This window comes from Poecile atricapillus, chromosome 13 (assembly GCF_030490865.1).
Source record: "Poecile atricapillus isolate bPoeAtr1 chromosome 13, bPoeAtr1.hap1, whole genome shotgun sequence".
Taxonomy (NCBI): domain Eukaryota; kingdom Metazoa; phylum Chordata; class Aves; order Passeriformes; family Paridae; genus Poecile; species Poecile atricapillus.
In genome coordinates, this window is record NC_081261.1 from 2,391,058 (window position 1) to 2,415,560 (window position 24,503).

Below are 24,503 nucleotides of genomic sequence, written 5' to 3' on the forward strand. Positions count from 1 at the left end.
TTCCAGACTCGCTTGATCCTTTATTAGCTGCATGCTGGATTGCATAATTAGCAGCATGGAGAAATGGATTGCATAAAATAAGAATTATTAGTTTAATATCAATAATTGCTTTTTTTTAATAATGTCAGAGCTGAATCTCCGATTCATGCTTTATTAATGTGTGAATTTTTTCTTCTTCTGTTGAGTCTTACTAGGAAACCTTGTTCACAGGTTTTGTGCCTGAGGACAAATTGCCCCAGGTGGTGACAGCTTTGAGAAAAATGGAAATAATTTCTACTTTTAAAAATTGCTCACTGAACAAGCATGAAGTACTTATTAACACTGAGTTAATCAGATTTTTATTTTTTCCCCTGTTCTCATGTTCTTCCTGCCTCGAAGTAAACTTTTGGTAACTCTTGACACATCTGCCTTTGTTTGGGGCTCTAGGAAACCTTCTCCATCACCCTGCTGATGTGGCAGTGAGCTCACTGAGTGTGAGGCACAGTTCCTGGATAGCTGGGAAGGGTGGAACTCCTGTCAGGCTCACATGATGCTCCTGATAGCAACAGATGTCAGTGCTGAGCAAAAAGGCTCCGAAACCTTGCTTAGATTGAGCATTTTGATAACCAAGAGGCCCTTTCATTGTTTTTGTGCAGCTCTGTCTTGGATCAAGAATATAATTTCAGGAATAATGTTAATGTTGACTAATGTTTAACTGAAGGCAGGAGTGTAATCAAGCTCAAGATCGCTTTTTTGTGCCTGTTGCACGTTTACTTCAGAGATGGTATCTCAGATTTCTTGCTTGCTCACTGTTTCTCTGACTTCATTCCATGTGTTTGCTTGTGAAATCCGGGGTCACCTTATCAGCCACTTCACAGAGCTGAGTTTCCTTGGGTTTCTTGTTTTAAAAGACAGAGAAAAGCTAGACAGACTGCTTCAAGTAAAGCACTGCTTTTTCTTGCTCTCCTCTCAGATCTCATTCTCTTGCCTGGTTCTCTTTTTTCTTTCAGTTAATGCTTTACAGGAGGAAATAGTAATATTTACTTAGTTTTGACTCAGTTATTGGAGTGCACATAACTGCTTTATGTAGTGGCAGTTTCATGACTAGAAATTCCTTTTTGAACAGCACAACTGCATAATTCTCTGAGGCCTCTTCTTGCTTTTTCCTTAAGAAGATGATGCCTTTTCCACAAAAATATTGGGAAGTGCCATAAGCATGCTCAGCTGGCAAGTTCCTCATTAAAACCTCGCAGAAATGGTGAAGTGCCTTTCCCAGCAGGAGCTGTGTGGGGAGGAGGCAATAAAACAGTAACATTTGGGAGAGGATGTCATACAAGAGTCTGGGACAAATGACTGCAGGAACCTGATTCGTCATGGACTGTCCAACACAAAAGCTCACACAAAAGAGTAGGAAAACCTCCTTCTGATGAGTTACAAGTCACCAGACTCTTGCTGGGAACATTCACCCCCAGCAGTTGTGAAAAGGCTCTCCCAGAACAGTGGAAATACTTCAGAAAGTCACTTTAAGTCCTTCCCAGTTCAGCGACTTCGAAAGCAGGAGTAAACTTTTATTTTTCCATTTCTTACTCGTGGGTTTCTCTTCTGAGAAAGCCAGTACAAGTTGTTGTGAACTCTTGTGGTTCCCTTTCAGTCAGGTATTACTGGCAGTGCATTGTGAGGCAGCAGCAGAGCCTCAGCAGAATTGGGAGCTGTGCACAGTCTGGAACTTGTGAGAACTCTGTGCTGCCATTAAACTGGGTAATAGCAAATAACAGGGGACATGCTGTCTCAAAAAGGTGTTTGAGCCTTGCTTGCCCATGATCCAAATACTTACAAATATATGGAACATTCCTTATGTGCAAACTGTTCAGTTCTCATCAACTTTTATTGCAAGCTTCAAGGCTTTTATTTATTTTTTTTTAGTATTAAGAGTCTCCTACAACAGATACCTCACCCAGACAGAAGTTTCCCAGTGGCAGCCAGGATTTGAATGATTACAGGTGTGCAGTGACATGGGATGAACTTTCCTGCTTTGTCACTGCCAGCTGTGCCGAGAGACCACATCACTCTTTCTCCTTTTGTGTCGTATTTCCCTTAAAGCACTTGGCAGAGCCCAGTTGGGTGGGGAGAGCTGCACAGTTTTGATGACAAGGTGAGCACTTGACCTGGTGTTTTACATCAGAGACGTGGCAGGTTCCCTGCTGAGCTCTCCTGCTTCCCTCAGAGCCCTGCTCCAGCGAGTAATTGTGCGTGGGGTGTGTGCAGGGACAGCTCCTTCAGGGCAACCTCAGCCCACAGGATTCCCTGTCTGACTCTCAGCACCCAGAGCTTCCCTCGGTGGCTGCTTTTAAACCAAGAGGTTGGTGTGGTTTGTTGAGCTCGTGCTGCAACATGAAAAAAGAAGGTCTGCTCTGCACCACACTGACCCCAAATACTCACTGGCTCCTGCCCACTGCTGGACTTTCTTCCACGTTCACACGAATGCAGCAACCTCAGTGCCTGGCGTTACTCGAAATCTCGGTTTGGCTGCTCTTGCCCAACTTCAAAGCTGTTTTTCCTTGACCAACCCATTGTCGTAGCATTTACAGTCTCAGCTGCTGAAGGCTTGTCTGGGTGGCAGACAGCCAAGAAATGACAGCCTCATCTCGAGGATCACAGTCATAGCCCTAAACCCAAACATTACCTGTGTGGGGAGAACAGCAGCTGTGTCATAACTCGTGTGGGCATTTCTAATGAGCGCCCAGGCTGCGTTAACTCCAGTTAGGAAGTCAAACCAAGACACTGCAGGAAGCTCATGGAAGAGGTAACACTCCAAAGGCACATCCTATTCTGCTGCTGACGGGTTTCCTGGGGAGACCAGCCCCAAAGAAGGGTAGAAAACTCCCAAGTTGCTCATCCAGATTTATTGTGTGACCCTAACAGAGCTGTGAGCAGCCACGAAGGAAATCCAAGCTTGGCACGTAGGTGGGGCTGCATCCTTCCCAGGAAAAGCACAGTGAAGGGCTGCTGAGGGAAAAGAGCTTTTTTCTTTTCTTAGTCACAACCCATCATTGCCATTAAAGGGAGGATGAGTTGAACTCTGGAAGTCAAAGATCCGCTTGATTTTTATTTTTATTTTTGTTTAGTCCAGGCTGAGAGTGACTAAAGGCTTCGTCCAAACTCCAGTCATTGGAATATCCCCATCCCTGGAGGTGTCCAAGGAGCACCTGGACATGGCACTCTGGGCTGGGAGATGGGTCATAGGTTGGACTCGATGATCTTGGAGCTCTTTTCCAACCTAAGTGATTCAATATCAAGAACTTTGATGAATCTTCTCAATTCTGTAAAAGATTAAAGAAAAGGAGGTCTGTGCTCCACATTTGAACCTCTGAAAATTGAACAGCATCAAACACTCTTGTCCCACTGAGCCAATGACTCAAATGGCTGAAGAAATTAAACTAATGGGTTAAATGTGTCTGGTTTTTCCTGATCAATAGTTGGTTGAGTTGAGAGTAGTGTGAGGGCTAGAAATGGCTTGTCCTGCCTTTAGCACCCTCCTCATTCCTCTGCTGCTGTGTTGCAAATCAGAAGCATAGAAATCACCCATCTCTTTTCTAATTAACTCAGATCAGCACTAGGCATTAATAGCTGGCAAGATAATAATCTCACAGTTTTATCACCATAATTAGGTCATGAATTATGTCCTGTAAGATCAATAATAGTTTTCCAAGTATTCCATCATTAAGGATTAAAGATGTAATTAACTAATCTAGTCTGCCTTGCATTGGCAGCCAGGGGAAGGGGTAGGAGGGTATGAATGTGGTGCTTGTGGTATTAATGTTGCTGCTCAACACTAATTCATCTGCCACAACACACTGTAGGAAGCAACAGACTGTTCCTGGCAGTGTTTGCTTTTTCTTTCTTTTTTTTTTTTTAATGTAACAACAGACAAAAACCTATCTGAAGTGACAAGTTTGCTAATTGGAAAGCTGAGCCCTCCTGCAAGGCAATTAATTACTCAAGCAGAATATCTGCAGTAAAATACTGCCTTTTCATGGAAACATAAACCATGAATTGTGGAATCAGGGAATACCCTGAGCTGGAAGGGACTCACTAGGATGATCAAAGCCCAGCTCCTGGCCTGAAACAGAATAGCCCCAAGAAGGCTGTCAGGAGTGTGGGAGGAAGCAAAACTCCAGGAGTTTCAGGGAGCAGTGTTCCTTGTCCACACTGGATTCATTTACATGCCCAGGACTGATCCTGCAGAGCAGCAGGATTGTCACCAGACCTGTCTTCAGAGGCTTTTTGTCCCATAGCTCTCCAGAGTGTGTGGGGTGTGTTTTGTGGCTCTCAGCCCATGGAAATGGTACCAACCAGCAGAGTGAGGTTTCTTCTGCTGCAAACCGTAATCTGGGAGCACAAGCCAAGAGATGCCACAATTCCTGTGTTGTGACACAAAGCTGGAGATGCACCTCCGACCCTGCTGGCTCATCTTGAGGCAGATGAGGTGCTGGAGCCAGCCAGCCCAGCACAGGCAGCACAGCTTTGTAGGCAAAGGGGAATGGGAGCTGTAATCCTGCTCCTGCCACGGGCTGACCTTGAGACAGACACTTTTCTGCAGAAGGATGTAATCCTTAGCAGCCCTGAGAGAGGTAGGCAGGTAAGAAGCTTAATTAATGTTTGCGTAGCAACGCGGGGATTACCTAAGACGAGGTGTTAGACATTGGTGCGGGGTTGCTGTGCCCTGTGTGGGCTTGCAGGAAGCAGAAGGTCGTGCCATGATGTCATTTGCAATTCCTGACTCAAGTCTACATTGACGTCTTTCAGACCCTTCTCCTTCTTCCTGTCTCCTGGAGAGCTGTAATTCCTTCCTTTGTAGGGCAGCGTGTTTGCTGTGCTCCACAGCTGATCTGGGACAAGGACCTTCACACCGAGGAGCTGATTGGGATGCAGGAGGTGACAAATATCAGAGCAACAGACACATGACGCAGGAGAGAGTTTGCTGACCTGCTTGTTGTTTCTTCACACAAAGGAAAGAAGATTTGTCTAATGGTTTCTGGTCTGGCACCACGGAGAATGTGGTGGTGCAGGAATCTCAGCATGGAGGGTTTTGTTTCTGGGAGGTGGTTGATTAGAGCTGAAGGGGCAAGTGGAGCCAAGGGGGCTCACCTGAGGAAGTCTTTTGGGAAGCTTTGGGCTTCCTCAGGAAAGAGTAATTGTCTTCCCTCTTAGGCATGGGGTCCTGGGGATCAGAGGGTGCCTCCTGGGAGCTGGAGGACAAGGTAAAGTGCAGCTTTCTGGAGTAAGGGGCTGTATTTTCTCTGTGGCTGATGACTGAGGAGGAGGCTGGCTGATTGTTTGCTGTGAAAGGGTGAGAAAAAAGGCTAAAGCCTGAAGCAGGGATTTGGGACAAGGAGTACAGAGGACAAGGCAGATGTGTTTCCAGAGCACCCACGCAGTGGGGGAGCTCTGGAAGGTGGATGCAGTGCCCACCCTCAGATCCAAAGAGCTGCAGGCTCTTCAGCTGTTGAAGTTAGTGGCCAGAGCTGCTGGGTGGAAATAAATTACTGGGAAAGTTTTGTTTCTGGGGAAACGAAGCTGTTGTGTCATAAATCTGAGACCTAACGCACAGGGAACAGGTCTGACTTTCTTTGGATAAAACCCTGAGCCATGGCTTGCCCTCTGGCTGCTGTGGCCCCCTCTCCTTGGCTCTCACGTGCCATTGGCATGATCTGACCAAAGGATCCCTGCAGCTTTCTGCGTGGAACGCTGGAAGTTTGTAAGCAAACGGGGTAAGCAGCCCAGCAGCATCACTCAGGAATGTGAAGTATTTCTCAAGTGGCTCTTTCTAGAAGTGAAGCAGATTCCTGATGTGTGGATCACGGAGAAACTTCCCTGCTGTTCCTTGGGTCAGTGGTGGGAGGCTCCAGCTCTCACCTGTCGTGTTGTACTCGTTGTACTTTCAGAGCTCTGCGCCCTCACCCTCCTTTATTGTGCTGCTTTTATTCAAATATTCCTTAGCAGCCAGGAAAACAGCAACTCCTACACATTTGGAGAAGGTATACCCTGCCTCTGGAGTCACAACATGACCGGTATCACTGCCTCTCTCTGCCTGGCCTCAGGTTTTATTTCCCCTGTGACCATCCCAGATTTACTGTTAAGGCACTCTTACTCCCAGGACACTTTGTATTCCAGGACAGACAGCTATAAATTAGAGTCAACAACTTTTTTTTTTTCACCAGAGACATTATTTCTTCAGGGAGAGTGGCTAGAGGGGGTAAATAGTGCTTTTCCTGACATCCCAGGAAGGTCTGATTAAATAGTAGGAAGGCTGTGTGCAATTTGGCTGCGTGGCCCTGGGGAGGAGGATCTAGCAAGGGACATGTAAGTGCCAGCTTTTGCCACCCAAACCTGGGTGCCACTGGAAATTTGGAAATTTGCATTACCTGTGAGATTTCCAGAATTCCAATACTCCAAATATTTGGGGAGAGAAATGTCCAGTGTGTTGAAAACAACATTTCTTGTGAGGTTTGCACACGAGTGCAGCCTGTGGTGTGTCATTATTGTAGCCTTGGCTCCCCGTAGTGAGAGGGAGCATCAGTGATGCTCAAAGGATGCACTTTGGAGCTGGATTTATCAGTTTAAGCCTTCAGCAAGAGCTGATCCTGCCATGAGGAGGCAGTGGCTGGAGCTGGGAGGGAGAGGCAGGATCCAGCTGGATGGGTGCTCCACGGACGGTGATGCTGAGGGTTGAAATGAGGAGAAGGAAAGGAAGGATCCACTGTCACGAGCTGTCTGATGTCTGTGGAGTGATGGGTGATGAAATTTGGAGCATGAGTAGGAGAGGGGCAGGGGGCAACTGGGTAAAGAGGAGGAGGAAGTGGAAGTGAGGCTTGCCCAGGGGACAGGTTGGGAGCCACTGTTCCAGTGACCAGAGTGCGGGACAGGAAACCAATTTCCTTTATCTGCAGCTAATGGCTGTGTGACCTGGACAAGCTGTCCTAATTCTCTGTGCCTCAGTGATCCAGCGAGCAGCCAAGTGACCTCAGCACCTGCCTTCCTCTGTCAGAGCTTCCATGGGCACAGTTCATCCTCTGATTTCTGCCGGAGAAATCAGAAGTTTCTTCCTCACTCGCTCATCACCGGAAGGCTCCTGCGCCTTCGCTGCGGAGCCGCACGGTTCCTGACAGGTTCAGGGTTAGGAATCAGCAAATACAGATGCTGACCGTGCTGGGGTTTTCTGCAGAGAGCTGGGATGTTCAGCTGAGCTGCTGGACCTGCCTGTGCTCTGCCAGCCCTGCTGCAAAGGCTCCTTTAGCCAGAACGCCGAGGTGCCCGCGACACCGGCCGGGCATCTCGGCCAGCACTGCGCTGGGAAGGAGCCAGGGGTTATGAAATGGGCTGGCTGGGACTGGAAATGGATGGCAGCACTGAGAGGTGCCTGCTCTGGGGGATTAATGCCCATCCTGGCTGGAGCTGCTCCTCCCAGCTCTATTTGGATATATGACTTAATCGAATCGCTGCACAATCTGTCAGTAATGAACACGGAGAGGAGAGAATGCATTCCACCCTGGAGGAGAGGGCTCAGCCAAAAAGTTGCTAACTAGGTCACTGATGAGCAATCTTTCCCCTCCCTCTGTGTCATTTTTATTAATCACTTGAAAAATAGGTTGAGTAATGATTGCAAGCAACTTGTCAAGCCAATTAAAAGCAGAGAAAGGTAGGGCTGTGAAGCTGAAGACAAATGCTGTGCTGGTTTTAAATGAGTGTCTGTAAACCCCACTGACCTGTGAGCAATTGCCTCCAAAAAACCTGGCAGCATGTGTTTTTCTCAGCGTGAAGGTTTGTTTCTTCTGCATCCACAGGGCAAACAGTTCATCGTGGCCCAGAGATGTATCACCAGAGCAAAATCACTTTAAATCTGTTTTGTAGCTGTCTTAGTCTGGTTTGACTGTTAGCATGTGGATTCTCCAGCGGGGCTTGTCAAAGAGTTTAGTGCACTTTGAATGTAAAATAAAAATGCTACAGAGCACTTACTACTTACATTTTATGTAATTTGCCTGAATCTAAGCTCCCATAGTGTTGTAGTCTGCCCAGCTGGAAGATAAATTGTCAAATCTTATTTGTTGAACGGGGAAAAGAGCTTCTAGGTAATCTCACCATGGTCTCTGTTCAGTGGGGTGAGTCTCCCCAGAGCAGATTCTCCAGGATCATTCAGCAAATTCAGCACTGGGGTTGTTTTGATTTATTTTTTTTACGTGTCGGATGGATTGTGTGTGCCAACAATAAATATTTATACTCTTACATCCTTCTGCCTCTCTATCTGTGTTTTGTCTCCTGTGAGATGCGTGCCAGCACCGTGGGTGCTATGAGACAACGTTACTCTTTGGGAGGCTGCTGTAGAGTGTGTGAAATCCTGCTGTCCAGGATGTTTCTTCCCATCTGTTCCTGGCTCAAATCCTCTTCTCCTCAATTTTAATCACCACTTTTGGTTACCATTCATAGATTGAAATGTGATATTAAGGAGAAGGATACAAATACATCGTGCTGCCTCTTGCTGCTGCTCTGTCAGCTGGGTGGCAATAACAAAAGGCAATTAGTGACACAAATAAGCTTTCCTGGGGGGTAGTTGAGAGCAGCCTTTCTCTAGAACTATTTATGGAACAAATGGAAAAACACATGCTTCCCTCCTGCCTAAAAGGAGTAGCAGCCCAGGGGAGGGGAGGTTTGGATCAATAACCTGACACCTCTTCAGCATTAGGGTCTTGTTTCATAGCACCTCTGACAATTCAGGGTAGAGAAGAGTGTGGGAGGCAGAGCAGAAGTTTTGTTTTCTGCTGGTGCAGAACTTGTTTAAAGCCTCCTGGACTTGCCAAGCAAGGAGTCAAATGAAGCCGTGATTAGCCCCCATTCCATCTTGGAGAGCTTTCCCTGCTCTCTGTGCCTCTGTTGTATCCATCACACAATCAAACCTCTTCTTTCCAATCTCCTTTTCCCCCTCCCCATGCAAGTTTTTGGGTTTTCCCTGTGGGAAGCAGCCCTGTGCCTGAACCCACCTGTGTTTTTGCCCTCCAGAGTTAATGAGCTCTACGTGGATGACCCAGACAAAGACAGCGGGGGGAAAATAGAAGTGAACCTGAACATCAGTTTGCCAAACCTGCACTGTGAATGTGAGTACCCCTTTCATTTAACAGCTTTTCTTTGTGCTTTAAGTCATACTTGAAATGGGCCCAGACTGGTACAGTGACCCTGCTGTAACAGGGTGGAAATCAAGTAGCTGCAGCCTCTGCCAATATCCCATTGCCTTGTTTCAGGCCAGGGCACCTGTTTTCTTGGACCATGTGTTAATGGCTGATCTCCTTCACTGGCTTCATTCTAAATCTCATTTCCTTTTTTTTCTTTTTTTTCTTTTTTTTTTTTTTTTTTTTTGTTTTTGTTATAACAACCTTTTTGTGTCTGGGTGCAAGAAACCTGCCAAGTTCCATTCGGAACTCTGACTGCACCAGCTGGTCCTTGGTCTTCCCAAGTCACCTGCCTTGTCTGCCTGAAGTTTTTCTGTTTGTGTTTGGGATTGCAGGCAGCTGGCAGGACATGGGAGGTGTATTTGTGTCAAATAGGCAGCGTGAAAAGTTTGGTTACAAAGTCTTTCTGGGATAACAATTTCTGACAAAGGGCATTATTAGCTCAGTTAGTCAAATGTCAGGAAAAAAGGTGACAATTTTTTTCAAGTAAAAGCAATATGGAAGGTTTCCTATGAAACCTTCCTGTTACTTATTTAGTTTTATTTTTATTTTTTTTTGTCTACTCCTTCCCACCCCTGCAGTGGTTGGTCTGGACATCCAGGATGAAATGGGAAGGCACGAAGTGGGTCACATTGACAACTCGATGAAGATCCCTCTCAATAATGGGGATGGCTGCAGGTTTGAGGGCCACTTCAGCATCAACAAGGTGAGTGGCAGTGACAGTGGGTGAGGGTGTGCTGGCAGGATCCATTTGTAAAAGTGAAAATTTGAACATGTGTGTCTCTCCTACCATGTGTGTGTGTTCGTGAACCCAGTCAGACAGAAATTCATGTCAAGTGTGGGGAGAGGAGGCTGCATGGCCAGACCCACAGGGAATGTGTCAGATCAGGGGTTTTCTTCACTCTCCAAAGCAGGTAATGGAGACAGAATTGCTGAACAGAGAGGGCAGCTCTGTGCAGCAGCCTGATGTTCAGGGGATGTGCGAAAACCCTACAGATGCCAAAGGGCTTCTGTGTTTATCCTCACGACTTCTGCACCTCCACAGCCTGACTCAGTGTGGAGAGGTCTTTGGCAATGGCTGCATCCCAGCTCTCCTTTGTTCTGAGGGCTGCAGAATGACAGGAATGTTCCCTACTGGAGGCTGCCAGGGCTCCTTGCTTGGATGTTTGGAATACAGCACGAGGCCCCGCGCATGCTTGGTGGGAATGCTCTGCTTCTGTCTCAAGGAATGAAAATCCAGGCCTGGAGGAGGCTCCTCTTTGGGGTGGGTGTGTTCAAGATTGAATAATCTTCTGTGTAATGCTGGAGATGACTTGCTGGGGTGGGGGAGGCACTGGTGGGACCCGCTGATGTCCTAAGAAGGGCACACCCTTTATTCACTCCTCTTCGTGTACCACAGGCTACAGAATCCAACTTCCTTCTTTTCCTCCCAGGTCATGTTAAAGCACATCTAAAAATAACAGACAGAACATCTTGCTGATTCTGTGGCATGGAAAGGATGAGGGATTTAAAACCAGGACTTCTTCCTCATCTCCAAGCCACCAGGATCACTGGCAGCTGATAGTCCACAAAACTGGGAAAGGGCTTCTGGGAAGGTAGTCCTTGTCCAGACAATTCCCAGAGCACAGAGCTGAGATCCCTGGGGGTTTGTCTGCTGGATGTGGTGTGTCCTGCTCCACAAAAGCAGCTCCAAAAGGGGGTGCAGAATGTGGCAGTGAGGAGCTTCCTCCACTGCTAATTTGTGTCTCGTTTAGTGGCTGGGACAGCTGTCACAGGGAGAGGAGCTGACCCCAGGACTTCTGGCTCTGGAAACCTGAATCTCTCGTGTGTGACCTGGAAGTCTGCAGTCCTTGGCAGGAATTGGACAGGCTGAGCTGGGAGCTGGAGTGGGACCTGGCCAGGCTTGGAAACTTAAGCAAGGCTTGCACTCAGGTGTTGCTGTCCCAGCTGCCGAGGGAGGACAAGGTGACAGTGAGATGATGGTGTGTGCTGCTTGCTGCAGGGCCTGACGCCCTGTTTGCTGAGCTTGTTTATGACACAGCTTGTGTCCACACCTGAAAGTGTTCCCAGGAATGCACTGCTGTTCCTCAAGTCATTAAATCAGCTTTCCTGAAAGCACATGGAACGGGCATGTGGCCTCCTGTGGCCCTGCTGGTGAGGTGTCTCTGCAGAGAGAGGCACCGCTTGTATAACCACCCTCCCACTCCTTGGGCCATGCCAGATTGCTCCTCAGTGTTGCTTCATTTCACAACCTTTTCTCAATAAGAAAATATTCTTGCACCCTCCATGACAGTGATTGAGCTGTGTCTGCTGAAGGACTTCAGGGTTAGTGACCTGAGAAGTGTGCATGCAGCGTGGTGCCATCAGAGTGACACCAGGGCTCCTTTTCTGGCTTGGAGCTGAGCCTTTAGGTGAAACTTGTGTTTTTCAGCTCTTTGTATTTCCCTCCATTAAAAAAATTGAAAGGATGGGCTCCTCCTGTTGGCTCCTGCCAGGTGGAGAAGGGGAAGATCTAGGTTAGTTTGTAAAGGATGCCCACGTGGGGTTGGTGGTGGGTTTTCTCTTTATATAAAACTCATCCTTGCACACAATCTCAACATCCCCAGGTTCCTGGGCTGCTCTGCAGCAGTGGGCCCGTTTGCAAATGCCAGATGTGGGAGTAAGACATTGAGCAAGAGAGACAGGAATTTTATTTTAGTAGGGGTGAAAGACATAGCCCTGAGTGCTGGGAATCCCTGGAGCTGGGAGTGAGCCACTCATCATCTGCTGGTCAGGAACATCAGCAGTGCGGGGGTGCCAGACTCAGGGGCTGCAGGACGTGAGTGTGGTGGTGTTGGTCATGTGCAGGAAGGTCTCACAGATTCCTCCACCTTCCTGGATGCATCCAGGCATTCCCATGTCACATCACCGAGCCTAGCAATGCCTTGAGGGATAAAATGTGAAATCCTGTCTTCCCTGTCTTGGCTAATTTTAGGTCCCTGGTAACTTCCACGTGTCGACGCACAGCGCGACGGCGCAGCCCCAGAACCCCGACATGACTCACGTCATCCACAAGCTCTCATTTGGGGACAAGCTACAGGTGAGTCCTGAAAATTCCCTGGCTGTAGGGGAATGCAGTGAGAGTGGTTTAATATTAGACACTTTGGTTTTATGGAAGGTCTGTGTGTCCCTGCAGCATAAGCTCAAGTCTGGAAGAGTTCACGGCTGTCACCAGCTGGGACAGGAGCGGTGTCCAGTCACAGAGCAACTGTGCTGTTTTCTTCTGAAACTGAAAATGCTTTTGGAAAACTCTGTGGCTGTCTTCCTGACACAGGCAGGGAGTTAGAAATGAGGGTTTGTGGCTCAGCAAAATCCTGTTTTTAGCAGGAGCACAGCAAACAAACCTTTCTGCCTTAGTGGAGGAGCAGTGATGCGCCCAGGGAAGATGTGTCCTCACTGCTGTGTTTACCACAAGCTCTTTTTAATTCACTTCACTGTACTTGTGTAGCAGACACCTAGCAGTCACATTTGTTCTGTGGAACACAGGTTAGACTTAGCAGTGCCAGTTCCCTGCTGGGAAGAAGCTGAGTTCATGCACTTGCCCAGTGGATAGGGTTTCACCAGGTGCTGCAAGTTATGTAATATTACCTGATTTCTCAATAAGGACAGATTACAGCACTTCTCTAGCCTACTTCCAAGGAGCTGGCCTCACAGGTGGGAGTTCCACATGTGCACACCCAGCTTGAGACTCACCCTAAACATTGCTTACCCATAGTCTCTCTGTAATCTTCTTTCCTCAGCACAGACGTCTCATTAGTCTGCTCCTTTACACCCACTTCCAAAACCCTTTTTCATGCTAACGAGTCTAAGCGTTGCTTTGTAGTCTTCTGATTCTGCTCCCGGCTTCTTTTAGGAAATATCTTGTGTGGGAACGAGGAAATATTAGCGTATAAATAAGCTTGGCTTAATGTCTGTAAAGCACACTGAGATTATGGAAAATATTGGGTGAGTGGTAATAGGGAGTTGTGCAGCCTGCGTGGGAAATGGGCACTCCAAGGGAGCATTCCCATTGTTTTATCATGGACTGCTGGAGTAAGGCAGCTGGAGGGTGAATCAGCATGAAGGAGGAGCCTGGAGAGACAAGCAGCAAGTGCCTTCAGTTCTTGTGGTGAGAAACCTGTCTAGCAAAGGTGGAGTTGGCTCCTGATTTGGACAAGTTCAGATGAGTATTCTCAGAGTTCAGGATAACTGCTGGGCTGAGTGCTCAGGAGGTGCTGCTGGTGCTGCAGGCAAACAGCACTTCAGCAGCACAAATTAAAGAAGGATCTGTTCACCAAACAGGTGCTACCACGAGTCAGCAGGCAGTGAGAGCCAGCAAGTGTGGAGAGCTTTAAATCTGTCTAGGTGCACCTTTGAATATTTCAGGTTGTCTCCACCTGCTTTGATGTAATAAAAGCTTGTATTCCTTAAAGAGGGTGAGGAGCTTCTCATTCACTTGTGTCATGTGCTGGGAATTTGTGGCTTGTTACTGACTCTGCCACAGTGATCCGCTGAGGGACATGCTGTGTGTTCTCCAGAAAAACCAGTCTCTTTGAAACAGAGATTTAAATATCTTCTGGCACTGAATGAGCTTTGAGTCTTCATCAGTGCTTCGTGCACAGTAGTGGCAGACTTCATGGAGATTTCTCCCTCATTTAGATGAGATCAGATGTAAAACCTGCAGAATTCAAACTCATGCAGTGAGTTCCTGCATATCAGGTAACCCAGTAAGGAGAGAGGTGAGGAAACAGGAGATGTATCAGGGACTCTCCTGACAAGGTTAAAACCAGGACTATTCAACACCATAATGTAGAACTAAGTAGAAATTATGATTAAAAATGCAGCATCTCCTATTTACACATCTCTCTCTTTACTGGGTTACTTGACAGCTGGAGGTAGGAACTCATTGGTTTCAATTTTGGTCTTGTGTACATGAGGGGAAAATCTACCAAAAGTTTGAAGTGGACTTTAAAGTCTCTGGCCCAGATATTCTACAAAAGACTTCTTATGTGTATCAAGAATGGAACATAACACTGTAGCCTGCTCTGGGGGGCTTCTTATTATTATTATGCCTTTTACAGTGAGTAAAGAATGAGCACAGCCTGCAGATGTAGTTTGGGAATGGTTGTGTGAAATTCCAGCAGAGCAAAAGGTCCTTCAGCAGGATCAGCTGTTGCTTTTGCTCTGCTCCTGTTCCCAGCACCTTCCAGTTGAACTTGCTGATGATTTTGTCCCTCCAGAATTTCCTTTCTGCTGAGCAAACCCGGTTCACTTGCTGCTTCCTCCATCACCCACTCCGTGGTGTTGGGAATAGGGAAATGTCCATTAGAATGAGGCAGATGCATCCACGTGCTGTCAGTTGTTGAGAGGGTCTGGAAGGAGATGGCATTGCCCTGTTGGTGAGGTGAAACTGTCACACCCATGACCAAATCCTCCTTCCAAACTCTTCTTCCCTGTTGTCTGACTTCAGGTCAGGAACTTCTGGGTTGTGGAGTTCTTTGTCCTTTCTTTGTGCCTTGTGAGCAGCACAACCTCTGACCTACAGCTGCTGCCATGGGCTTTTCCCAGTCTGGAGAGTTCACACATGGATTATTCTGTTGCTGGAGATCAGACTCCAGGTCACAGCGTGTGCAGGGCATGGAAATCCTGTTGCTCTGGGCAAACAGACACTCACAGGTCTGAAATCAGCTGCAGGAAAAGCTGAAGGGATGTCAGTGTTGGGATGTGTTCTTCCCATCTCCAAGGCTGATGTACAGACCCAGCTGCTCTGACATGAGCCCCTCTAGAGGAGAACTCCTGAATTTTAACCCCAGTGTGACTCCCATTTATTTCCCTTTCAGCCTGATAAATTAATTTCCCAGTTAACTCTGCAAAGCTCTTAGGAAATACCTCACAGTAAAAATTTCACAACTGGCCTCTTCCAACTGCAATTCCTTTAACTTTGGAGTGGTTTTGAAGTTTCATCTTGTAAGGTGTTGTGAAATCAGCTTTTTCACTTGGAGCCAACCACTGTGATGATGGTCACTGAAAGATATTTGGGGTCATCTTTTACTGGGTTAAGGCTTTGTTTTTTGGAAAGGTTGAATCAGGCTGATCCCCTGGTTACAGGGTAGGGAAGCAAAGGTCAAGAGAATCAAGTCAGAGCAGAGTTTCTTCATCCTCCTTTTTGCTTTCCAGGTCCACAACGTTCACGGAGCATTCAATGCCTTGGAGGGAGCAGACAAGCTCAGCTCAAACCGTGGGTATTCCTGGGGATTGCAGCTCTCAGCCACCCTCTGCAGGAGGGAAAGCAGGGCCATTCATGCAACACTGCTGTGTCCAGAAGTCTTTAATTTGCCTCTTTAGCCAAAATGATCCAGACATTGCTGGCTGACATTTCCATTTCCTGCAGTGCTACAGAAAAGGCTTTGCCCAAAAGGTCCTTTGCAGTCCCTGTGGAGTTTTTTATCCATATCCTGTTCCTGTAGTGTCCCTTTGCTGCTGTTAGTTCCACCAGAACTTTTCCTTGTACTTGTGTTGCAAATTACCTCGAAATTTCTACTCTGTGGATGGCAAGAAGGGCATTTTCATGGCTCTTCTTTATGACCAGCACACAAAGGAAAATTCAATGCATGCTATGGTTCAGTGTAGAGAGTTGTCTCTCAAATGTTCAGGCTCCTCCTGGGCATCAGTCCTGTCCATTTCTTGGAACAAAATTTCTATGGCTGTTCCTGAAGCTATACAGTTGTGGTTTGGGTTTTTTTGTTGGTTTTTTTTTTACCTCCAGGAGCCAAATGTCATCAAGTTACACTTGGCTAGAGGGTCCTGCAGAGATGCCATTTCAAATTCTGTTTTAGAACTGTTTTAGCAGACACAAAAACCAGAATGAGCCATTTAAATAATGAAAAAGAGAAGAGTTAAGGTGTAGGAGAAGGAAGATGAGAAAGACATGGAAGTACACAGGTGGTGGCACCTCAGTTTTTTTTGTCAAAATTATCTCAGTGGGCTGCAGCCCTAACCTCAGCCAGCTCCTGATTTAACCAGGCTGTTCGTGGTGATGATAAAAGTATTACCATTTATAGTTAAAAGCAGTTAGGAAGGTTCAAGTAACACAAACCTTGGGTGGGCTGTGGTCCTGCAGAAGTGCTGGTGTCACCCCAGGACCTGGCAGGGTTCTGAACAGAGGGCAGAAATGTGGGATGTGAAGCTTTGTCACTGAGATCAGGAGGAGGGAGACACCCTTTTCTATGACTTGCTCCACTTTGAATTGTTCTGCTCAGTACTAACATGTCCTTCCCTTTCCTTCCTTGAGCACAGCCCTTGCCTCTCACGACTACATCCTGAAGATTGTGCCCACGGTGTACGAGGACATGAGCGGCAAGCAGCGCTACTCCTACCAGTACACGGTGGCAAATAAGGTAAAGGAGCAGCTGCTTCTCCAGGAGCCTCCTCTCTGCATCCCAGGGCACGTTCAGCCTCTGTTCCTTCCCCTGCTGCTCCTCTCTGTGCCCTGCACAGAGGTTTGTAGGTGAGCAGTAGCCTCTGCTGGGAGAAGGAGGAACTGAAGCTCTTCAGAGTGGGGCTTTTCCCAGTGCTGGCATTTGGGATTGAGAGGGTTTGTCCGAGCAGGTGGTGCTGTTGCTTTCCTTCCTGAGGAAGGTGTTCTTCCTCCTGGCCTTCTCAGCTGTTGGTTTAGCTGATGTGGGTTTCTGTAAATTGTGTGGGAGGTGTTTGCAGGCTGCAGGAACTCCTGTTGTGCCTGTCAAGATGCATCTGAATGGAGATTTTAATCCAGTTGAACACCCAAAACATCACTTCCACCTGGTTTTAGTAACAAAACAGTCTCAGTTGTGATGGATGGATGAGACAAATAAATCAGCAGAGTTTTTAACTTTTTACAAATGTTGATTTCACACATTAAGCCACTGAACTGTAGCAGCAAATATGTGCTAGTTGAATATTTCACTGTCCCTGTTTTATGATGGTGAATTATCACAGAATCCATTAGTTTGGAAAAGATCCAAGATCACCAAATCCTACCAGTGACCAATTCCCACCTTGTCACCCAGCCCAGAGAACTGAGTGCCACATCCAGCATTTTAATAATTCAATGTATTGAATTTTTTTAAGGAAAAAAAAAGTCCCTATTTACTTTTCAAGGTAGAAAGCATCTTCCAGTTGAAAATTATTGTGCCATTCAGGTAGTAAATGAAAGTCCAAAATCTGTTTGTAATATCCAATTACTTCTAGTTTGCCCTAACTGATGATTAAGGACACACTCTCCTGGACTAGTTCTCAGATTAATGTTCCTGACTTTTGGGCTTGCCTGTGTGGTGTGTCCCAGGGATTTGAACATCTCCCTCTGTTCAGATTACAATGTATTTGTTCTGCTTAATGTCACAACTGCTGTTCTGATAAGACTCCTGTGACAGGAGTTCTGAAAGTAATTTGGAAAATAGACAGCAGGAGCTTTTGACACTTCTGTGAGCTTGGCTGCAAATTGGGGCGTTCAGCCAAGTCTGACTCATTAGGACAGGATTGCTGGTGGGGAGAAGGGGAGAGGAAGGAAAAAATGAGGTCAGTTCTGTCAAAACTGAGGTGCTGAGAGGCATTGCTGCCTCTGTGCTTGCTTCTCGTGGTGCTTCAGCCCTTTCCTCCCACCCTGAGCAGTGGGAAAGGGAAATGGGGACCGCTGGAGCAGTCTGGCACAGAGTGAGGAGTCTGAAGGGGAAATTCTGTCTCCTCTCTTAGCTCCCCTGTTTCCTCACTTCCCACATAACCACTGTCCCAACACGAGCTGCACAACTCAAATAAAAGCCCTGAAAATGACTTGACTTGGGACTTCTGCCTCTCTTGTCATCATGGGATAAACTACCTAAAAATAGGGAAATTTGGGATTTATGTAAGATGATTGAAGATAAATGCTGCTTCACTAGCACGCAGAGAGCAAAATTAATTTTTTTTTATGTCACGCTCATGAACATCCTGTTGCTTGTTCTTTTTTCATCTTCCTGGAGTACTTGAGGCTGTCTTTGCCTCTGTGTGAAGGAGAATTGAACCAGGAGAGGTTCAATTTGCTGATATTTTTCTGTTTGCAGTTTCATCCTGGCTTTCCACAGGAGTTTTTCAAGTGGTTTGAGCATGGTTCCAGTTGATTCATACTAAGAGGGCAAAGCATTCCCATTGCTGGTCCCCGTGGGGAGGGGGCCTGACAGAGGAGTGCAAGGACAAGGAGGGATTTTCAGGCCCTCACAAATTAAATTCCATTTGTTTGGTGAAAGATTTCCGTACAAAATGTAGACAGACATATGATTTACAGAACCTGCAACCAGGCTGTTTGTATTTAAATAGAGCAGATCTAGGATGGAGAATCAAAGACAGCCTTTCTGTTCAGTGCTGTAACTCTGAGTGAAGGTGGGAGTGATCACCATCACTCTGTCCCCAGCTCTTTCATTATCAGGAGATTGTTTTCCTGGTTGATAAGGATGGGAGGTGAGCAGTCACATTGGAATTCACTGTTTGCTTCTTTCCATCTGGTACAAAACAGTGGGGTGAGGGCCAAACCCACAGAGGCAGTTTTATGGCAGACACTCTCTGGAGTGAGCCTGCTCACATTTTGTGCCATTTTCCCATTTTTTTCCCCCAGGAATACGTAGCCTACAGCCACACCGGCCGCATCATCCCGGCGATCTGGTTCCGGTACGACCTGAGCCCCATCACAGTGAAATACACAGAGAGGAGACAGCCTTTGTACAGGTTTATCACATCGGTGAGCTACCCTAATCCTCTCCTTCTCCCTTCCTCTGCCTGCCTTTCCTGTCTGTCCTGAGCCATTCTCATTCAGAGGAATTGAATTTCTGCCTCGGGGCGCTGTGACGTGGTGGAGATAAAGCAGCACATCACTGGGGTGGTACTGAAGTGTCAGGTGTAAGTCCAGTGCTCTGACAACTTGATTTAATAGCTGGGCATAAAAAGAAGGGAAATGAACCTGTTCCAGATGTGCAGGATGGGCTCTATTGCAGTGTGCCAGCTTGGAAGCAAAGCTGATGTGGTTAGCAGGAAAACTGCAATAAACTGCTCAGTATTGATGAGATCAAATGTGCAGAGAATGGTTTGGATTGGAAGGAACCTTAAACCTCATCCCATTCCACTCCCTGCCATGCCCAGGGACACCTTTCACTGTCCCAGGCTGCTCCAAGCCTCATCCAACCTGGCCTTGGGCACTTCCAGGGATCCAGGGGCAGCTACAGCTGCTCTGGGCACCTGTGCCAGGTCCTGCTCACCCTTTTCCACCCCAGAGTCATCCTGGTCTCACCTTGAGAGGTTTCCTTTGTTCAAGTGAGGGAAGGAGAACTGTTAGATGACACAGAGCTGCCTGTCCCTGCTATCTGCTGCCATTTGGGTGATTTTTATAGTAAATAGGAAGAAAACTGGCAGTGGTGATTTTACCAGCAGCCACTTCTCTCCTCTCCTACAAGACACTGAATTTTTTTTTTGTACACTGAGTGTCACTCAGTGCTGCTGCTTGGCTTAATATGGAAATGCCAGTTCCAGGCATTTACTCCTGGGTTAGAAGTGGAGAAGAGCTGCATTATCAAATTCCAGAGGTGTTTTCCTGACGAGTTACATTTGGGTCTGTCCAGAGAGCATCCTGCAGTCCTGATCTCAGCATCCAGAACAAAGCTGTGCTGGCCAAACTGCTCATTAGGCAAAGAGCTATTTAAAGATCCTCCAGAACTTAAAAAAAATATCTTCTTCAGGGAGTTGGCTTAAAATTGAAGCTGCAGCGAGCTGTGCCAGTAAGGCATGATGGAATGTGAAGCAATTGATAAATTGGATGGAGTGAAGACCTCAAATTCTGGTTTTTAAACCGTTTGACTGTTTTAATTGGAAAAAAATCACATAAACAGTGTGAAGAAACTTGAAGATTTTGATTTTGCAACTTGTGATAAACAGCAAGTTCCCTTCACTGAACTTCAGACAGTGACCTCTGGAATGCACAAATAACCAGATAAGGGGGCTTGAAGTTAAACCTAAATGTCGTGGTGAAAGACTTTCTCTTCTTAGCGTGTCTGCTTGCCTTCAAAACATAATCCTAAACAAGGTCAAACATCAGAATTTCATGGCTTGGCATCTCATTCTGCCTCAGCTTCTTTGCCTAAAATTATCCTCCCAAAGGTTTCTTACACATCTTGTTGGGGGTGAGGGTGTGGAGGTGTTTTCATAGGAAATGATTTGATAGCTGGGATTATTCTTTAATTTTATTATCAGTGTTGATTCACCACTGATCTGCCATTATATGCCTATAAAAAGCATCTTTTTTTGAGTTGATGAGTTGACAGAAGGGATCACAGGACAGGAATTTCCTCCCTGTTTGCCACAGTGACATTTTGGATTTGTATCTCATTTGAATTTGTATCCCATAACCTCAAAAACTGAAATGTGTGTTTCCTCCTGAGGATCCAGAAATGGAACAGCGGTTCCACTTCTGTTTCTGAAAAGATTTAAAGGTTGATTAATTTTTATTAAATAAGAATTTCAGTTCCTCCTCTTCCCCAAAATGACAATCCTCTCCACACACCATATTCCTCACTGGACTGAGTGTGAGTGTTGAATCACTGTCTTTAAAGGTAGCCAGGCACTTTCTGGCTGCTGGGCTGCTTAAGGAGAGTTTTGCAGTTGATTTTTTGGCTGCTTTCTTTGGTCTCGTAGATGTCTGTGGAGCCAGGCAGCTCCCTGGGGGCTATTCCAGTTGTGTCTCCTTACTCTGGAGGATGAGGATGATGCTGCTGCTGGCAGTGGCTGTGTCAGGACGTCCCACAGGTGTGACAGACACTCCTGGTGTGGAGGCAGAGCCCTGTTCCAGGGGCTGGATCCTGCCTCTCAGCCTGGGCTGGGGCCCTGCTGAGCTCCTCTGGGCCAGGGGGGCAGTACAGAAGGGCAGCCTTGGCTCTGTGTTACAGCTTTGGAGCCTGGCAGGGGGAACAGCTCTGCAGAGGATCAGAACACCTCCAGCCCTGCCCTGTTTGGGTGACATGAGCTGTTCTTTACCCCCTTCCTGTATCTCCAGCATGGCCTTTTGCATCACAGTTGCTCTGGAGACCAGTTAGTGATGAGCAGCACTGGGCTGAGGGCCAGCAGGGACTGGGCTGGGGTGTGTGGAGTCACTGCCTGGCCGTGGAAAGCATCAGCAGCTGTTCAAAAACCACAGGCTCTGGGATGGGGGCTCTTTCACTGTTCACTTGGGCTCCCCTGCAGCTTTCAGTAAATTTAAATTACTCCTGGGATGGGGGGTGATCCTGGGGACTGCAGAGGGGCTTGAGGGGGGTCAGTGCTGGAGGGAAAGACACACTGCTGAGGGGTGTTGGCTCTTCAGCAGAGAGCCAGAGCCATCTCCTGCTGCTGCTGGCAAGGTTGTCTGATGCTCTTTGGCACTCATGGCTTTGCCCTCCAAAGGGTAAAGCCCTCCTCCCTGCCAGGAGCAGCCTTAGAGCCCTGCAGAGCACTCCCACATCCTCTCTGTCCCTCTTCTAACTCATGCCTGCTCCTTAGGTTTTTGTGGTGTGAAGAATTATCCTCATTTTCTGTGCCATGTAAGAGGTGCTTCCTGTTGGTTTAGCATAAGTTTTTTGGTTTTTTTTTACTCTACGTGTCATGCTCGAAAAAGTTCAGTACTAAATAAGATTTTATATTACTTGTGGGTCAGTGCTGCCACTGTCACTGTTCCATGAGTTTGCCAGGGATTCTGGAGTTAACCACAGACACTTGGCAGAGTGTTAAACACAGGGGGTTTTTGCCTGTCAAAGTGCACTGTTTAAAATCAACTCATCCCTCAGAAAGAGAAGCCATTCAAGACCTCCTGCTTGAGGTTATGGAGCAAGGGGAAAAGTTTCACTTCTGAAAATTCATGAGTTCCTGTAAGTGGCCAAACTGAAAGAAGGTTTTATCATGAGATCGGTGTAGGGGCTGGGAGGGGAGAGCAGTCAGAAAAGCAGCCAAAGTTTTGCTTGAGCGTTCAAAATCCAAAGAAATTCCTTTTCCTGGTATGAGAGGACTCATCTGGCCTCTAGGTGTGAAAAAAAATTAAAACTGGAAATAATGGAGGGTGGGAAGTGGAGCAGAGTGGTTGCAGGCAGAGTCATTTCAGCCAAGGGAACAGGTACTGACAAGTGTCACAGACTCTGTCCTGTGGCATCTTTAAAGCCAAGATGCTGTTCTGCAAGATGTGCTGAAAATCTCAGGGTGGGATTCTGCAGTTTACCTTAGCAGGAATTGTCTGAGGGTCCTGCTGGTCCCCTCTGACTTTAAAAGTAATTTTCAGGCTTTAGGACATCCCAGAGGAGCAGTCGTGTATCTGACACTTGCCTTTCTGCCAAACCTTGCCTCCTCCTGTGTATCCACTCGTGTTTTCCTTCAGGCACGAGCCTGCATCCCACTCTGCTGTGATCACCTTCTCTTCAAGGTGCATTCCTCGTGTCCAGAGGGCTCTCACTGCTGGGATTATTCTCTGGGATTATTCTCTGTCTCTTTCCCTTCATCCTTTTCTTTATTCTGTGTCTCTTTCCCTTCATCCTTTACTGGCTGGGCCTGAGTCAGACACACCTCATGGAGCTCAACGCAGATCATTCCCAAGAATTTATTCCATTAAACCTAAAGAAGTGCCTGATGCCTGCTTCCCATACGTCTTAGAGCTGTGATGATAAAGAAACACTGGTGCAGCTCCTGTGCTGACCTAGAGCCCAGCACTGGTCACAAGGACTCCAGGCCCTTTTTTCGTCACCAGGACGCAAAGCTGTGTGTGCAGGAGGCCCCAAGCCAGTGCCAGGTGTGTGTGACTCATCCCCACTCAGCACTACAGAGCTCTGCAGATGAATTTCTATTTTTTTTTTCTATTTTCCTGCTGCACTGAAGTCAGATTTTCCTGCCTGTGATGCAGGATCTGGCTGTTGGACGGGGTTTGTGTTTGTGGTGTGACATCTCCCGTCAGCTGAGCTGCTCTGAACTGAAATAACCCAGCTCCGTGGTGGGCATTTCCCCTGGGAAGTCACCCTGTGCCCCGAGGGACAGCAGGGAGGGGGCCACAGGGGCAGGAGCTGCACTTGCCCCTAAAAATCCTGACTTTACCTCAGGCTGGTGCTCTGGTTTTAGCAAATCTGCTGGAATGCTGAGTGTCCTGCAATAGCCACATTTCCTGCAGCTCCCCATTTCACTGTGCTCACTGAATGTTCATATCTTGGTTAAAATACCCATGGAAAGGAGCTGTATCAGTCCCTGCCTTTGCTCACCATTACTGAGCTGTTTGTTCCTTCCCCTCAGCGCTGCTGCTCTTTTTTTTTTGTCTGTGACTTTGCCCATGGGGTGTTGTGTGGGAGAAGAGACGTGGCAGGGTGTCTGTAGTGTGACACCAGTTCCCTTCTGTGCCAGCTGTGTTGCAGATTTATAACATTTATCATGGAATTATTTAGGTTGTAAAGAGCTCCAAGGCCACTGAGCCCAGGCTGTGCCCCATCCCCAGCTTGTCCCCAGCCCAGAGCTCTGAGTGCCACCTCCAGGGATGGGATCCAACCCTCCCTGGGCAGTTCCAGTGCCTGAGCTCCCTTTCCATGGGGAAATTCCTGCTGCTGTCCACCCTGAGCCTCCCCTGGCCCAGCCTGAGGCCGTTCCCTCTCCTCCTGTCCCTGTTCCCTGCGAGCAGAGCCCGACCCCCCCGGCTGTCCCCTCCTGCCAGGGACTTGTGCAGAGCCACAAGGGCCCCCTGAGCTCCTTTTCTCCAGGCTGAGCCCCTTCCCAGCTCCCTCAGGAATTCTCCAGCCCCTTCCCAGCTCCCTCAGGAATTCTCCAGCCCCTTCCCAGCTCCCTCAGGAATTCTCCAGCCCCTTCCCATCTCCCTCAGGAATTCTCCAGCCCCTTCCCATCTCCCTCAGGAATTCTCCAGCCCCTTCCCATCTCCCTCAGGAATTCTCCAGCCCCTTCCCATCTCCCTCAGGAATTCTCCAGCCCCTTCCCATCTCCCTCAGGAATTCTCCAGCCCCTTCCCAGCTCCCTCAGGAATTCTCCAGCCCATTCCCAGCTCCGTTCCCTGGCTCCAGCCCCTCAGGGTGTCTCAGTTCAGCCAGAACTGGACACAGCACTCGAGGTGTGACCCCAGCAGTGCCAGAGGGACAATCCCTGCCCTGCTCCTGCTGTCACGCTATATTTGACACAAAAACATCTGAGTTCTGCTCAAGGCTGGCTTCCTACAAACCACCTGGAGGGGAGGCAGAAGTCGAACACCACAGGAGAGGAAGAAAGTCCCAGGGTTCCACC

At 47.6% G+C, this 24,503-nt stretch overlaps 1 protein-coding gene across 1 annotated transcript in view; it reads left to right on the forward strand.

The window, feature by feature from the left end:
* Positions 1-24,503, forward strand: part of ERGIC1 (endoplasmic reticulum-golgi intermediate compartment 1) — a 56,630-nt gene that overhangs the window by 27,305 nt on the left and 4,822 nt on the right. The window contains exons 4-9 of the mRNA XM_058848344.1: positions 9,034-9,128; positions 9,782-9,906; positions 12,175-12,279; positions 15,396-15,456; positions 16,515-16,615; positions 18,844-18,966. Coding sequence (XP_058704327.1) covers positions 9,034-9,128; positions 9,782-9,906; positions 12,175-12,279; positions 15,396-15,456; positions 16,515-16,615; positions 18,844-18,966 — 610 coding nt within the window. The remainder of the gene's footprint in view (positions 1-9,033; positions 9,129-9,781; positions 9,907-12,174; positions 12,280-15,395; positions 15,457-16,514; positions 16,616-18,843; positions 18,967-24,503) is intronic.